Source organism: Epinephelus moara, chromosome 14, assembly GCF_006386435.1.
Source record: "Epinephelus moara isolate mb chromosome 14, YSFRI_EMoa_1.0, whole genome shotgun sequence".
In the NCBI taxonomy this organism is placed as follows: domain Eukaryota; kingdom Metazoa; phylum Chordata; class Actinopteri; order Perciformes; family Serranidae; genus Epinephelus; species Epinephelus moara.
The window spans coordinates 13,138,592-13,154,161 of record NC_065519.1 but is presented as its reverse complement, the minus strand read 5'-3'; the positions used below and the strand labels follow the sequence as shown (position 1 = coordinate 13,154,161).

Sequence of the window (15,570 nt, the reverse complement as noted above, 5' to 3'; positions counted from 1 at the left end):
CATTACTCTGGACAGACGAGAAACAGCCACAGCTCTCCAATATATAATCATGATTGTTGTTAATCCTGTATCAATTTTTTTTGGTTTCGATCATGAGTCAGAAGAATGTGGTCATTGCACAGGCATGTCGTCCAGTCCTGTTTGGGGCGGGTCATCCATGGAGTCACAAATTTGCGTCCCGCCCAGAGGGAACTACACACACACACACACACACACACACACACACACACACAGCCATTTGCTGCTGCTGCTGCTGCTTGTTGCCACGCGGTGCCCGAGTCTCTCCATCCTCGCGCGTCATAGAAGAGGGACGGAGCCGTCTCTGATTGGCACGTGTACGCACGAATACGTCTAACGAGGGAGGATAGTAATTTCAACAACGCCTTCCAGACCCTTCTCAAACATTTGAGGACAGTCGGACGAGCAGCAGGCAGACACCAGCCAGCGTTTTCATACGAGAGGGTCTGGAAGTTTCCATCTGAGCAGGAAGAGGAAGAAGAAGAAAAAGAAGAAGAAGTACTGCCCGCGAGACACACACAAGTTATTCACACACGTCTTTACGCTTCAACTGAAGAGAGGTGAGGCTGTTTCCGGGTTTAGTTTCAGTTCATATGAGCGTGTCATTCATTCATTCATTTGATACTTTTACAGTTTAGCTTCCAGCTTTTATAGTAATATATTTCAGCTCTTAGCTTCTTTACGTAACACTGCTCAGCATCCATGACAGCATCCACGCGCATTTTCTACAGGAAATGATTATTCGAGTGAACACATCCATGTGTTTGTGAAGCTGGTTTGACAGGAAATGCTAAGTAATCTTTTCCGTTAGGGACCAGAGACAACTCTTCTTTCTTAATGTCAGCTTGTACTTGTTGTGACGTGTTGAGGAAATGCAGCACATTACCCATGATGCCATTTCCACATACAGAGAAAGAAGTTGGCCACTCTGCTGCCATGTCTGTCAACATCCACATCAACAGCCCTAATGTGAGGTACACACACACACACATTGTGTCTCAGTACTCCTACCAGACCACATCGGTCCACACAGAGGGGAACAAAGTCACGGTGAGTGGACCTGCCTTGTGTTTCTGTGTGTACTCATGTATCTGTGTGAACTGTATAACTAATGTTGCTCCATGTTGGGAAACAGGTGACGCCTCGCACCACTGAAATGACATTTCGCACAGAGAGACACGTGTCCCGGCTGGGTGTGATGCTGGTGGGAATTGGAGGCAACAACGGGACCACAGTGATAGGAGCTGTACTGGCCAACAAGCTGGGTCTCAGCTGGAGGACCAAGACTGGACTGAAGGTGAGTGGAGTGACACAGACAGATAGAGTTTTGTTGTGTTTATCCGTGGTGTTGTTGTAAGTGTGTGGACCACAGGAGGAACAGCCAGTGCCAATGCTGGCGCTAACGGGGATCCAAATAAAGAAAGGAAAAAAGTGTTTGTGATGGAGTGAAGTGGAGTTTATGTGGATAGCACTGAAGTAAGAGAAAATGAAAGAGATGTGACAGGCGCAAAATCTAACACAACAGCTTTGGCTTCTAGTGTGACATCAAACATACATGTCAACAGCGCTTTATAAACAATAACAATAATTAACATGGCAACAACAATCGTCTACCACCTCTGTTTTATGGCGGCTGATCTCGCCCTTTGCTCAGAGCATAAAGAGCTTCCGGACCTCGTTGTTTTTCCAATTTGCAGACACTGTTCCTCTTCTTTGAGTTAGCAGCTAACTGCTACTACCTGCTATTTAAATCTCCTGCAGTGAGTCACGCACAAAACACACCTTTAAAATGTCACAACTGCCCTGCCCATGGTCCCGCCCTGCCGGCTGTCCTGTTTATACAGACATCATTGCAAGCTTAAAGGCGAGACAACTCTGTCCTCTGCCTTTGCACGTTTTATACACAACGGCGAGGCAGCAAAACTGCTCGATATAGTGTAAAAGGGGCTAACGTTGCACAATTCACGTACGGTCATCGCATACTGATGTCACATTACATTACTTAACAAATAAACTTATTTGAGCTGCTGTTCTTCTTTGTTAAGTTAGCTGCTAACTGCTATCAGTTGCTGTTTAAATCTCCAAGTGGGGGGGTCGTCACGCATAACACGTCGTCAAAACGTCACACCTGTGTCGCCCATGATCCCGTCGTGCCGCTATCCCTTTTACACAGATGACATTTCAGTGCTGCCACTACCTCCAGTGCCAGCTTAAAGGCGAGACAACTCTGTCCCCCCCATTCTGTGATTGTACCGTTTATACAGAACGGCGAGGCGGCATAACGGTGTGAAACTCTTGCCTTGAAGAAGCAGTGTGAAAGGGGCGATTGTTTGTCAGCGAAGTTGTTTATTTGTGTTGCTTTTTCACACACATTGTTCTTGTTAGTAATAAATACAGTAATTATAAAATAATGATAATAGTTTTTGGGGTTGGGGAATTGGCAGGGCAGGGGAAGCTTACTTAGGGTGCTAAATGTGTTAGGCTGGCACTGCTGGTTTACATTCATCTCGGTATAGTGTGGAAAAACAACCGGCTCAGATTTGAAATTTGCCGTACTTGAGACGGTTAATTTACAATAAAAAATGTTATCATTTCACACTGATGTTAAAAATTCAACTTTAATTATGCAACAATTATAGCTGCTTAATTAATCAAAATATTTTCAATTTTGTAATATGGGCAAGTGCAATATCCAAATAGCAGGAGTTTTTTGATGAAGGTAAAATGTGTCACAACATACTGTTCTAAATGAAGCATTGTGGTGCTACTGTACAGTACTACAGTACTTTTTTAAACATCCTGCACAAAACTGAGCAGCTTTTATATTCTGAAACAGCCATAATGTACTTATTTGTTAAAAATATCTTTTATTTGTTAAAAATATCTTTGTCATATTTTCACTGAAACTTTTCTGTTCTATATTTCTGTTCCTGAGCGATGCAGTACTTTTGTTCCTCTTAATATGTTTATTGTATGTTTAACTCTTTAAAACCTGAGCAAATTGGCCTGAATCCTTTCAAGAACACATAACAAAGGCAATGAGCAACTTTATAAGGAATGACCCAAAAATTAGCAAGAAATTTGTAAAAGTTACAGAAAAATTTCTGGACAAATATTTTAAAAAAAAAAAGTTTAAAAAAAAAAAAAAAAAAAATCAAACAAGGACATAACCTGAAAAAGTCCTAAATATGTATTGGGAGGGAAAAAGACATTTTTTTCTGTAATTTAAAATAAAAAATATATAAAATTATAAAATAATACAATTATAACAATTAGAGATACATTTTTTCTTTTCTTTTTTCATTTCATTTTCTGATAATTATCCCTCTTGATTCTCTATTCTTTATTCGGATCCCCAGTAGCTTCCACTTCCTGGGGTCCACTCACAAAACAACATTAAAAATACATCAATTTAAAAATCACACAGTATAAATGAGACATTTACATCCAATATCAGTCCAAAAATAGAACAAAAAAGAGTAAAAAACAAAATTGTCACAAACTCACTGTACCAAATTAAAAAAAAAAAAAATAGAATAAACATGACCTCTCTTTCTTGCAATTTGCAGGACATTTCTTGCCAAGTTACTCTTCGCCTTTTTAGTACATTTTCAAAAGAAACCAAACCAATTTCCTGAGGTATCAAAGGTTTAAATGATTGTGAAAGGCGTCTGAATGCAGCACAGGAAAACTGATGTCTCTCCAGGTACCAAAAACCAAAGCAAATTCCTTGTAAGTGGAAACCTACTTGGTAATATATCTTTTTCTGATCCTACAGAGATGCCCTGGCCTACAAATCATATTCCAGACGTAAGAGAACATGCGTATATGGTGCAGACCCTAGCAAAAATCACATCATCATTATTTTTATGTATTTTTTTTTTCAGTGAAATTGAAATAAAAAAATTACCATTCCCCCTAAAATCACCACTCATATCACTATCACAATAAGTGTCAAATGGGGGCGCCCAGTAGCTCAGTGGGTAGAGCAGGCGTCACAGTCCTTGCAGTGGGTTCCAGCCCACTGCCCCCTGCTGTATGCCATCCCGCACCCCCCAAAAGCACCACTGTCCTATCGATTAAAGGCAAAAAGCCCCAAAAAATAACCTTAAAAGAAAAAAACAAGTTCTAGTCATGCAGCCCTTGTAACTATCTCAAGCAATCTCCTGCAAGTTGACTCCCATACTGCTCTGACATAAATACAAACCACTGTCTGCCTGTTTGGAAAATGGCCGTCCCTTGTATAAAGCATACACTTGTAATTTTACAGCTGAAACATGCAAACACCACAATGATCCTTCTTTCATAAATAGAGTTCTAGATGGTGAATGAAGTCTTTATAACCAAACTATAATGTGATAAAAACGCTCAGGCTGCCATGAAGGAGCTAATAGAGACCCTCCTTGTCCTGTGTTTTAAATATAGCCTGCTGTATGTCCCCTGATACAATGGGGGAGACTCGTTATAAGCTGGTTATGCTGACATGTTCAGTAGAGTGTTAAGGGCTTAACTGACTCTGGCCTTTTGGATTTCCCCTTATATGGGCGTACATTGTAACCTCCATGAGCTGGTTTCCATTTCCTCCATTTTCCTGTGGTTCAAAGGATTTAATGCACCTTAAAGCCTGTGAAAATATAGTCTTTAGAGGGAATGAAATCACAGTGTTTTTCTCTTCTTTCTCTCCCACGTTCTTCAGAAAGCGAACTACTTCGGCTCCCTCCTGCAGGCGTCCACTGTTTGTCTGGGATCGGGGCTGGAGGGCGAGGTCAACGTGCCCCTGGGTGACCTCCTGCCCATGGTGCATCCTAATGATATAGTCTTTGACGGTATGGATAATTGCACACAGTTGGCTCGAGCTCTGACCTCTGATACAGCACCTGAGAAGTGTTTGTGTGTGAAATGTGAGGGCAAGTGAGGTAACAGCAGGGTGATCTGACCCCAGGCCAGGGAGGCTCTCCAGGAGGTGAAGATGGTCAGAGAGGTGCTCCTACAGTACAGTGTCCTCTTATGCAATCTAATCTCTTACTCTATAAGAGAGGAGCTTTAACAGGCAGCCTATTTATAGAGCTGCTGGGGTCTATTTTAAGATAAAAGTAATGACTCATATAGGTCAGCCTCTGCCCTTGTAACTCTGGAAAATGGAAGATATATTTAAGGGATTCAGCACATTGTCTAACCCGAGGTGTGTTTGTGTTTCTAGGCTGGGATATCTCCTCAATGGATCTTGGCCGTGCGATGGAGAGAGCTCAGGTGTTTGAGTGGTCGTTACAAGAGCAGCTGCGACCACACATGAGCCCCATGAAACCCAGACCGTCCATCTATATCCCAGAATTCATTGCTGCAAACCAGGAGAGTCGGGCGGACAACGTCCTCACGGGGAGCATGGCGGAGCAGGTAATGCTTGGTCCATTGACCAGCAGATTTACGGGGGCTGAAGTCTCTTCTCTACCTACCTACCTACCTACCTACCTACCTACCTATCCATCTATCCATCTATCATCCATCCACCTACCTACCTACCTACCTACCTACTTACCTACCTATCCATCTATCATCTATCCACCCACCTACCCTCTATCCACCCACCTGCCCATCTATCTACCTCCCTACCTACCTCCCTACCTACCTACCTACCTACCTACCTATCCATCTGTCCATTCATCCATCCATCCATCTACCTACCTACCTACCTACCTATCCATCTATCCATCTACCTACCTACCTACCTATCCATCTGTCCATTCATCCATCCATCTACCTACCTACCTACCTACCTACCTATCAATCTATCTGGGATGTAACTATCCACAATAAGTCACGGTTCAGTTCATACCCCAATTTAGAAGTCACGGTTACCTGTCCAGGGTGTACCCTGCCTCTCACCCAAAGTCAGCTAGCATAGGTTCCAGCCCCCCTGTGACTCCCAACAAGATAAGCGATTACAGAAAATGAATGCTTCTATAGCATCTGTGCAATGTTGCTACGACTTGTTCATCAGAGTGATGGCTGCTGGAACAAAGCTGTTCTTATACTCCTTAATTCTGCACCTTGGGACTATGAACCTTCCTCCAGGGGGAAGAAGGTGAAATACACTGTGGGAAAGGTGGGAGTCATTATTAAAAACTGAGCCAGTGATCCACTATAACTGTCTGGTGTACAGGGACACTGGGTCAAGCTGTGACTCACCAATCAGCCCACTGGACAGTTTAACAATCTGACTCAGAGAGTCTCTGTTTTTCAAAGAAAGGTTTCCAAACCATGACACCAAAGAGATAATGATAAAATATGATTCAGTAAAAGCAAGATAGAATAAGTTCATCATGGTTTTGTCAATGTGGTAATAACAACACACACACCGTGTTCCTCTTCTACACAACTCTATCTCTCTGTTGCTGTTGTAGCTGACTGGGAATTCGCAGACAAGTCTTCAGCTTGGTATTTACAGGCTGAATGTCGATACACAATACATATCTCGGTATTTTCTACGAAATGGGCGACATGTTTTCAGCTGCAAGTCAAAGCTACATTTAAGATGTCACAAGCTCTTTTATAAAACCAGACTGTGATCAAAATAAAATGTAAAGACAGATTTTTTTTTGCCGTTTGAAAATATGCAGCTGCGTGGTTAACGTTTTTGCACGTAGCACTGGAGCCACAGAGGTTTAAAGGTTTGTAGCACAGGACACAAAAAAATAACATGAGTATAAAGGTATCAAGTAGTAATTTTCCATGACCTCTCAAATGTATCTAGTGCTGGAAAATGATTTAAATATTTATTTATTTAGGCTGTTAATCGTATTTATGTACAGAGCATCAACAGAGAGGCCGAGGGAGGGAAGGAGCGAGAGACACTTTGCCTGCGTTATATATGTCTGTGTTGTTGCTGCATTTTTTTAAACAGATGTGTCGCCTGCATCCAGGCGCTGTCTCAGTGTCACACAATAGACTACAACTACCAAGAAGAACAGCGACACGCTATGATCCACCTCACACACAAACTAGCAGCGCAGCACTGGATTGCACATGTGCCGCGGTCATTTGATTCATCTCAGCCTGATTTAGCATAGCACGTGCAACATGTAGACCGATGTTGCACTGTAGACTAATTAACAGACAGATTAAACAGAGGAGCAGCTCTGTGTCTCTCTTGAGTGTTGATGGAGAATTTGTGAGTGAGTGGGGTGGAGCTGTGTGAACTTTTGTTCTGTGTGCACCAGACACTGACCCCGTACCCTGAGGTTTCGGTACGAATAACCAAACACGTTACAGCCCTACCCTGTTTGGATGTCACTGTAGATTGTTGTTTCACATGTTATTTTTAACCTGACTTGAAGTTTGAATGATCTTCCAGGTGGAGCAGATCCGAGCAGATATCAGGGACTTCCGACAGTCTAGTGGTGTGGACAAAGTCATCGTTCTGTGGACCGCCAACACTGAACGCTTCTGTGACATCATCCCGGGGGTCAACGACACTGCAAAGAACCTGCTCGCTGCAATCCAGGTGAGAGCGACAGCCGTGCCCGTGAAGAAAGTTTAGTTCGAAAACTTCCAGATTCATTAAACACAGTCACACCTTTAAGTTGGTTTCAGTCGAGATCCAGTATGAAAATTAACTGTAATTGTCCCAGAAACCAGCCGAAATTGTGTTGGTGGCCGGTAGTCATGGATTCAACTTTAATTTCCTCCTAATGCCGAGGACCAAACAGTAATCCTCCATCACATTTAGTGATTAATAAAGCTTAGAGGATGAGAAGATTAACTCTCCTCACACTTCACTGTGGATTTGTAGATGAAATTCCATAATGAGTCAGCTATTCCTTTTATATCAGATCAGGGGAGGAAAATTATGATTTGCCCCTCATGGGTGAGTTTATATTTTATCTCCTGTCTTCAGCATGCTTGTACTGCTGTCAGCAACGATAATAGTCTATTTCACAGACTTGTGATCTTCAGCAAATAGCTCAATTTTCGATAGGCATGAAGTCGACAATAGAGTTGAGCTACAGAGATGATGTGAAGAGAGTCTCAGGGGAAATGTACGCCTTGTGAGTCGAGCTGTAATGTGATGATACACTCGCTAACAGTCATCTCTCTTATTTTCTTTTGCTACATCCATTAGGCTGGAGCAGAGGTTTCTCCCTCCACTCTGTTTGCAGTGGCCAGCATACTGGAGGGCTGCGCCTACATCAACGGCTCCCCGCAGAACACTTTTGTGCCCGGGGCCATTGAGCTGGCCGTGCAGAAAGGCGTGTTCATTGGAGGAGATGACTTCAAATCAGGTCAGACCAAGATCAAGTCAGTGTTGGTGGACTTCCTGGTCAGCTCAGGTATCAAGGTGAGGAAAAGGATGCACGGATAGGAGGAAGGATATGATCTGATACTGATCATACTGAGTAGCTACTAACATGGTTATTATATACATTAACCGGCCACTTTATTAGGTACACCTGTTCAACTGTGTATTAACGCAAATAGCTAATCAGCCAATCACATGGCAGCAACTCAATGCATTTAGGCATGTAGACATGGTGAAGACGACCTGCTGAAGTTCAAACCGAGCATCAGAATGAGGAAGAAAGGTGATTTAAGTGACTTTGAATGTGGCATGGTTGTTGGTGCCAGAAACTGCTGATGTACTGGGATTTTCACACACAGTCATCTCTAGGGTTTACAGAGGATGGTCCCAAAAGTGAGCAGCAGTTCTCTGGGTGAAAATGATACTCGTTCAAGATGGTAGAAAGGCAACAGGAAGTCAAATAACCACAGGTTACAACCAAGGTCTGCAGAAGACCATCTCTGAACCAACAACACGTCCAAACCTTGAAGCAGATGGGCTACAGCAGCAGAAGACCACACCAGGTGCCACTCCTGTCAGCTAACAACAGGAAACTGAGGCTACAGTTCAACAGGCTCACCAAAACTGGACAATAGAAGATTGGAAAAACATTGCCTGGTCTGATGAGTCTGGATTTCTGCTGCCACATTCAGATGGTAGGGTCAGAATTTGGTGTAAACAACATGAAAGCATGGATCCATCCTGCCTTGTATCAACGGTTCAGGCTGCTGGTGGTGGTGTAATGGTGTGGGGGATATTTTCTTGGCACACTTTGGGCCCCTTAGTACCAACTGAGCATGGTTTAAACACCACAGCCTACCTGAGTATTGTTGCTGACCGTGTCCATCCCTTTATGACCACAGTGTACCCATCTTCTGATGGCTACTTCCAGCAGGATAACGCACCATGTCACAAAGCTCAAATCATCTCAAACTGGTTTCTTGAACATGACAATGAGTTCACTGTACTCCAATGGCCTCCACAGTCACCAGATCTCAATCCAATAGAGCACCTTTGGGATGTGGTGGAACGGGAGATTCACATCATGGATGTGCAGCCGACAAATCTGCAGCAACTGTGTGATGCTATCATGTCAATATGGACCAAAATCTCTGAGGAATGTTTCCAGCACCTTGTTGAATCTATGACACCAAGAATTAAGGCAATTCTGAAGGCAAAACCTGGCACTAGTGAGGTGTACCAAAAAAAAAGTGGCCAGTGAGTGTGTATACATGGGTTATTTTTGGGTGACAAAGTTAAATGGTAATAACAATTGTGTATATATAGACAATTTCAAAGTGTTTGTTTATCAATATAAGGAAGCTGTTCATGTCATTTTTATGTGTGCGAATTCAATGTCAATATCAGTGTCAATCTCCAGTTGTCTAGGTGGAAGTGATTTGTTGTTGTCAGCGTAGTGTAATGGCGATTCGGTCTGTACAGCTTACACCTTCTATCCAGAGACCCTCGGTTCATTTAAGGACAAATTTAGCCAAAATAAAATCCCTTAAATCAAGGGGAAAAAGGCAGAAGACTCAGGAGGAGCAGAGTGTGATGTGTGTCCTGAGATGACAGCTTCATTCTCAAAGTACCATGTATTTTTTGCACAAAGACATTTTAATAAGTTCATCTCCCCCTCCACAGCCGACCTCCATTGTCAGCTACAATCACCTTGGCAACAACGACGGTAAGAACCTGTCGGCTCCGCAGCAGTTCCGCTCCAAAGAGATCTCCAAGAGCAACGTGGTGGACGACATGGTCCAGTCGAACCCCATCTTGTACCAGCCTGGAGAAAAACCTGATCACTGTGTGAGTGACTCGCAGACAGATAACGAGCTCCGTGTGGATGTTTACTGAAAACAACCCATCAGATTCACTAACTGTCTCCGTGTGTGTGATTTCAGGTGGTGATTAAGTACGTCCCGTATGTGGGAGACAGCAAGCGCGCCATGGATGAATACACGTCTGAAATAATGATGGGAGGAACCAATACGATCGCTCTGCACAACACCTGTGAGGTCAGTGGCCACTGAATCTATTCCTGTAAAACATTTAGCTGAAAAAAGGAAAGTCAGGCATATTAGAAGAGTTTCCAGTGTGAGAGTTCAAAGTGCTAATTGCTCACTAAACACAGTGTTCAGAGCTATTCTTCTTCAGCTGACAGTAACTGTGGAGGAGGAGGAGGCTCAGGAGTACCGCAGCTTACCGTTAATCCTTCTTAACAAGTCTTGGAGCTAATTTAAAGAGACGTCTCCAGGTCATTGACATAGTTATTTCACGTTTCACTGGCCTCGCTGCTGTAGTCCACCATCATTCTTACACACTGAATAACATCTACTCTGGTCATGTGGTTGAAACAGATCGATTATACTTTTTTTCAACAGAGATTTTTACAAACAGCAACTTACAGTATGCAACTTTAATAACTTATGTCAAAACAATAGGGTTGGGTGATCAATTGAATTGTATTTTCTTTCTTTTTAAACAAGGTATTTTTCTTGTTAATTCAATAAAGATGTACAGAGTATTAATAAACAAACACAAAAGCAGTAAGGACAAAAAGACAACTCACCCACCCATCAACCCAGGAACAGAGGAAGCCAGACTAGTCAGAGAAAATCTAATAGAGAAAAATAATAACTAAATACATAAATACATAAATGAATAAATAGATAAAAAAAATAAAATAAAATAAAATTAAAAAATATATAAAATAAATTAAAATAAAAATGAAATAAAATAAATTGAAAAATATATGAATATAAAAATTTCAAAAATTTAAAAATGGGGAAAAATAATGACAAATTAATTAACTTGTGTGACGTAAGTAGGGGTGTATAACGTGTTTCATTACAAATTTTCAGCTTCCAAATTTCCCCTAAAACTTCAAAATGGTTGCCAACTGGTAAAAAAGCGTGCAGTTGATCCTTCAATAAAACAACAGATTTTCTCCAATTGTAAATAATGATAATAACATCCCTAATCCAGCGTCCATATGTTGGAGGTGAAGAGTCCTTCCATTTACACAGGACGAGCCTTCTGGACAGACGTGAGCAGAAGGAGACAATGTCCGCTTGCGCTTTACTTACGATAACATCTAGAGGTGTTTCTTAATTGAATTGTTTACTTAATTGTGAATTTGACTTCCTATGATTATGAAAACAAGACAGTCACAATAAAACGAGTATTTCTTTGCGACTGTGCACTCACTGTTTCAACTTGGCCACTTTCTCCTTGATTTTGTGAGTTTTCAGACACTCTTTTTCAGACTTTATTAAAAAAAAAAACTTCCTGCGACTGTGACTGCTGCAGGTGCAGCCTATTAAACTCTCATTACCTTACGAGGCGGAGCTCTGAGGATGGCTGCAAACATTTCATTTATAACCTCATCACCTGAAAGTGTCGATTAGCAGAACGAGACATAAACAGACTGAAAGGGGAAGTCCCCCAGGCAGACTCCCACTGCAGAAGATTCAGACCATGCCAAAGTAATAACTAATGCTATAGAGTGTTAATCGCTGTGGGTATCTGGCCAAACTTGCATACACTGAATGTAGCACAGAATACTGAATAAAAGCATATGCTCAAAGTGCTTGAGCCACACTGCAATGTACCTTCATGTGCACGTCTGTTGTGCCGGCACTGTATAAACGAGCACAAGCTGCAGTTCAGACACGGACATCTCGCTCACCATCTCCCACCCACACCCCCTGCCCTCAGCTGTTGTACAAGAAAATTAGAATTAGATATCGTGACCTCGAATAGTTACATAGCAGTTTACAGTATGACATTTTGAAAACATGAATAGGTTGTTTAGAGATGTGAATAAAAAGAAGTCCTGAAGCAGCAGAAAGACGTGACAGATCTCAAGAAAAGAGCAAGATTATTCCAGGCAGATGGAGCTTTGTACTGGAATGACCTTCATCCAACTTCTTTGAAAACTGTGGGGACAAAAAAGTTATATTACATATGTCTAAGTTAATATGAAGCATTACATGGAGTCAAAAGCAGTTTAAAAGTACGAGGGACACGTGAAAATGAATTGAATCCAGTGAAATTGCCTTCTAGATCGAGGCTGCAGCCAGTTCAGTGATTCATACATGAAGCTGTGTTGAGTTCTACATGGACACCTCAAAACAAATCTACATAGAGAATTATACACTGCATTAGGGGGTCTAAGATGAGTGTCAAATGTGTTTTGATAGACTATGTCAGTATAATCAATAATAGCTGATATAAACTCAGAAATTATTCTTTTCCTGACCTGAAATGTAAAACAGTTAATTGATCTATGAAGTGAACTCAGACAACCATGCACTCTTTTTATAATCAATATGTGGCTTAAAGGAAAGTTCAGGGTCGATCCAAAGTCCAAGATATTTGACCAAGTAAGCTTTGTCAAGAGGTGATTCATCATCAAGATAAATATGCATATTGAGGGCATGTGAACGGTTGTGTCATGTATCAAAAACTTACATTAGGAAATATGGCCAGTGAGGCTGCTACAGTTGAATTATATTTAAAGTTCAAGAAAATCCACTGTTAAACAGCCTAATTTTTATGTTCAGCAAATGCTTGATATTTCCAAAGTCAATGAGTGAATCTCAGTGTTGACCAAAGTAATCGTGATTATGATTTTTGCCATGATCGAACAGCCCCACAATATTTTTTAAAAGGTTCTGCAATCACACAAAAATGCTACACATGTTGTCCAAAAAAAAGAAATGTATTTTGTGCATTTTAGATGTAGTTTCATATCAAATGAACACTTAATTTACAGTTAATTAAAACAGCTAAAGTGGTTGGCTCTAACACTGGAAACAATGTGGTGTCATTTTATCTGTGTCAGAGTAGTGGGCATCAATGTGTGTAAAGATTGAAAATCTTGGATTTGGTGACCCCTAGTGGCAGTATTAAGAAAGACACTGCTATAGGGTTTGTACCATTCCTGCATGTGAAAGAAGGAACTAGATTATGTTCTATGTGTTGATAAATGTCTTTAACCCTTCCTCTCTTCCTCTGTTACACCATCATACTCATTCCATCTGTTTTTCCTTTCTAACAGGACTCTCTACTCGCCAGCCCGATCATCCTGGACCTGGTGATCCTGACCGAGCTTTGTCAGCGTGTGACTGTCCGACCCCAGGGAGAGGAGGACTTCCAGTCCTTCCACAGTGTCTTAGCGCTGCTCTCCTTCCTCTGCAAGGCACCCCTGGTCCCCTCAGGCACCCCAGTTGTCAATGCCTTTTTCCGCCAGAGAGCCTGCATAGAAAACATCATGAGGTACAGATGGGTTTTAGGTTTCGTTAACTAGATTGCACTGTACACTCAACCGCTTTTAAGGCTTATATACAGGTGTAAAATTTAGGGCTGCCCCCTGTTAGTCGACCAAATGTTAGTCGACTGAAAAGGTCATTAGTTGGCAAGATTTCATTGGTCGCTTAGTTGCAGGAAAAACAAACAAATTTGAAACTCTATTAGGAGCTGCGCCTTGTCAAAATGAATCAAACATTATATGACTGGACCATGTGGGAATTTAATTTGAAAGGACAGACACAGGAAGTGGCCACGCTCAGCAGTCAGACAGGAGTCAGGTTCATTTCCAGGGCTGGTACCTGCGGTTATTCCACAGGCTAGTTAATAACATGTCGGGCAGGAAATCCAAAGTGTGGGATCATTTTGAGAAGGTGAAGGACGAACCCAAGGTGATATGTAAACTCATCTTCATTGGTCGACTACAAACATGACGCATCATCTGAAACATGGAAGTAGCTACATGCCCATTAGCCCACAGAGTCATTAACAGGCGGCTCGCTCAGTGTTTGACGTGCACTTGTAGATAAAATATAGGCCTATATTAATGAAGGTTCATTAGTACGGTTTGTATTTCTCTGTAATGTAACACAGTGTTAACAATGTTACTGATACTATTCTTTCTCACACCTTCAACTCAAACCATTGTGTTGCCCCGCCCAAAATATTAAATTAAATAATTAAATTAATATCGTAAACATGCGGGCGACTAGTCGACTCATGGCCCTAAATGATGACTATTGGTCGACTAGGAACATTCTTAGTCGGGAGCAACCCGAGTAAAATTCTTGTGTTTCATTTTGTGACAACAGTTGACAACAGTCTCCCTCTTTGTCGTTTTCAGAGCGTGCCTCGGCCTTCCTCCTCAGAACCACATGCTGCTGGAGCACAAGCTGCAGAGAGACTTCCTGCCTCCACATACAACCTACATCAGTGGCAACGTGGCTACTTTGAAGAAAGTTTCCCACACCAACGGGAACCATATTCCTCTAACAAATGGCATCCACGCACATGTCGATGATGCAGTACATGCACTATGACCGCAAACACAACACTACAGCCCAAGATACGACTGAGGCATAGCCTGACACCTTGTTTTAAAAGAACAAAGTCCCTCATTGATGAAGCTGTCGATGCAAAACAAACAAGGCACACTTTCGTAAGATGCATTTAAAATCGTAGGTATTTAGAAAGCCTATTCAAGAATCACGTGGTGCTGCGACATTTACATATCATACATGCATCTGTCTGTTAAAGCTACTGAGCATCATCAGAGGCCGATATGAAGCCCTTAGACTACTATAATATCCTCACAGCAACACTGTTGAAAGCAGTTAAATTATATTTCATTGTTTTGCAGGATTAACCATGTACTGAATATTTAAATAAATAAATGTAGGATTTTTTTGCATGTATCTTTATTCAAGTAGTTTTCCGTGTGCAGCGCATGTGTAACATACAATATTTCTATAGTTCTTAGATAGGTTTATATGTGTAACTTGCAAATGTGAAACTGATCTTGCATCTGTGAAAATAACGAAACTGAAAAATGACAGGCATCTTCATAACTTAGTGTATTTTGTGTCGTCGTCTATCACTGCCTTTCTGTAGCTTTCCATGTGTTTGTGGCTAAGTTACATAATGTGGGTGCAATTTTGTTGAACAGTTACTCGGGCTATTTATATACAGTAAACCTTAAAATATTGTTTGAACTTAACATGTCTGAGGCATTTGTTTTTTTGTCCGTTTCACCTGACTTCCTATTTAACAATCTCTCAAGCTTTCTTGTAGTTTGTAATTTGTCTATTCTGTTTAGTCTTGATCAGACAATTCCTGATTTAATGAAGTTTCAGAATTTAAAAATAAAATAAAATAAATGCAGGGTTTTTACGTGTATCTTTATT

The 15,570-nt window shown here is 41.5% G+C and overlaps 2 protein-coding genes across 2 annotated transcripts in view; both read left to right on the top strand.

The window, feature by feature from the left end:
• The window catches only part of LOC126401302 (uncharacterized), a 95,753-nt gene that overhangs the window by 50,298 nt on the left and 29,885 nt on the right, over positions 1 to 15,570 (top strand). The gene's annotated exons all lie outside the window — the stretch shown is intronic.
• Positions 273 to 15,443, top strand: LOC126401301 (inositol-3-phosphate synthase 1-A-like). The gene is made up of 11 exons (XM_050062473.1): positions 273 to 578; positions 929 to 1,068; positions 1,154 to 1,315; positions 4,715 to 4,844; positions 5,219 to 5,412; positions 7,370 to 7,519; positions 8,138 to 8,353; positions 9,998 to 10,162; positions 10,258 to 10,371; positions 13,419 to 13,636; positions 14,511 to 15,443. Exons 2-11 carry the CDS (start codon positions 955 to 957, stop codon positions 14,704 to 14,706), a joined length of 1,659 nt encoding a protein of 552 aa, XP_049918430.1. The 5' UTR covers positions 273 to 578; positions 929 to 954; the 3' UTR covers positions 14,707 to 15,443.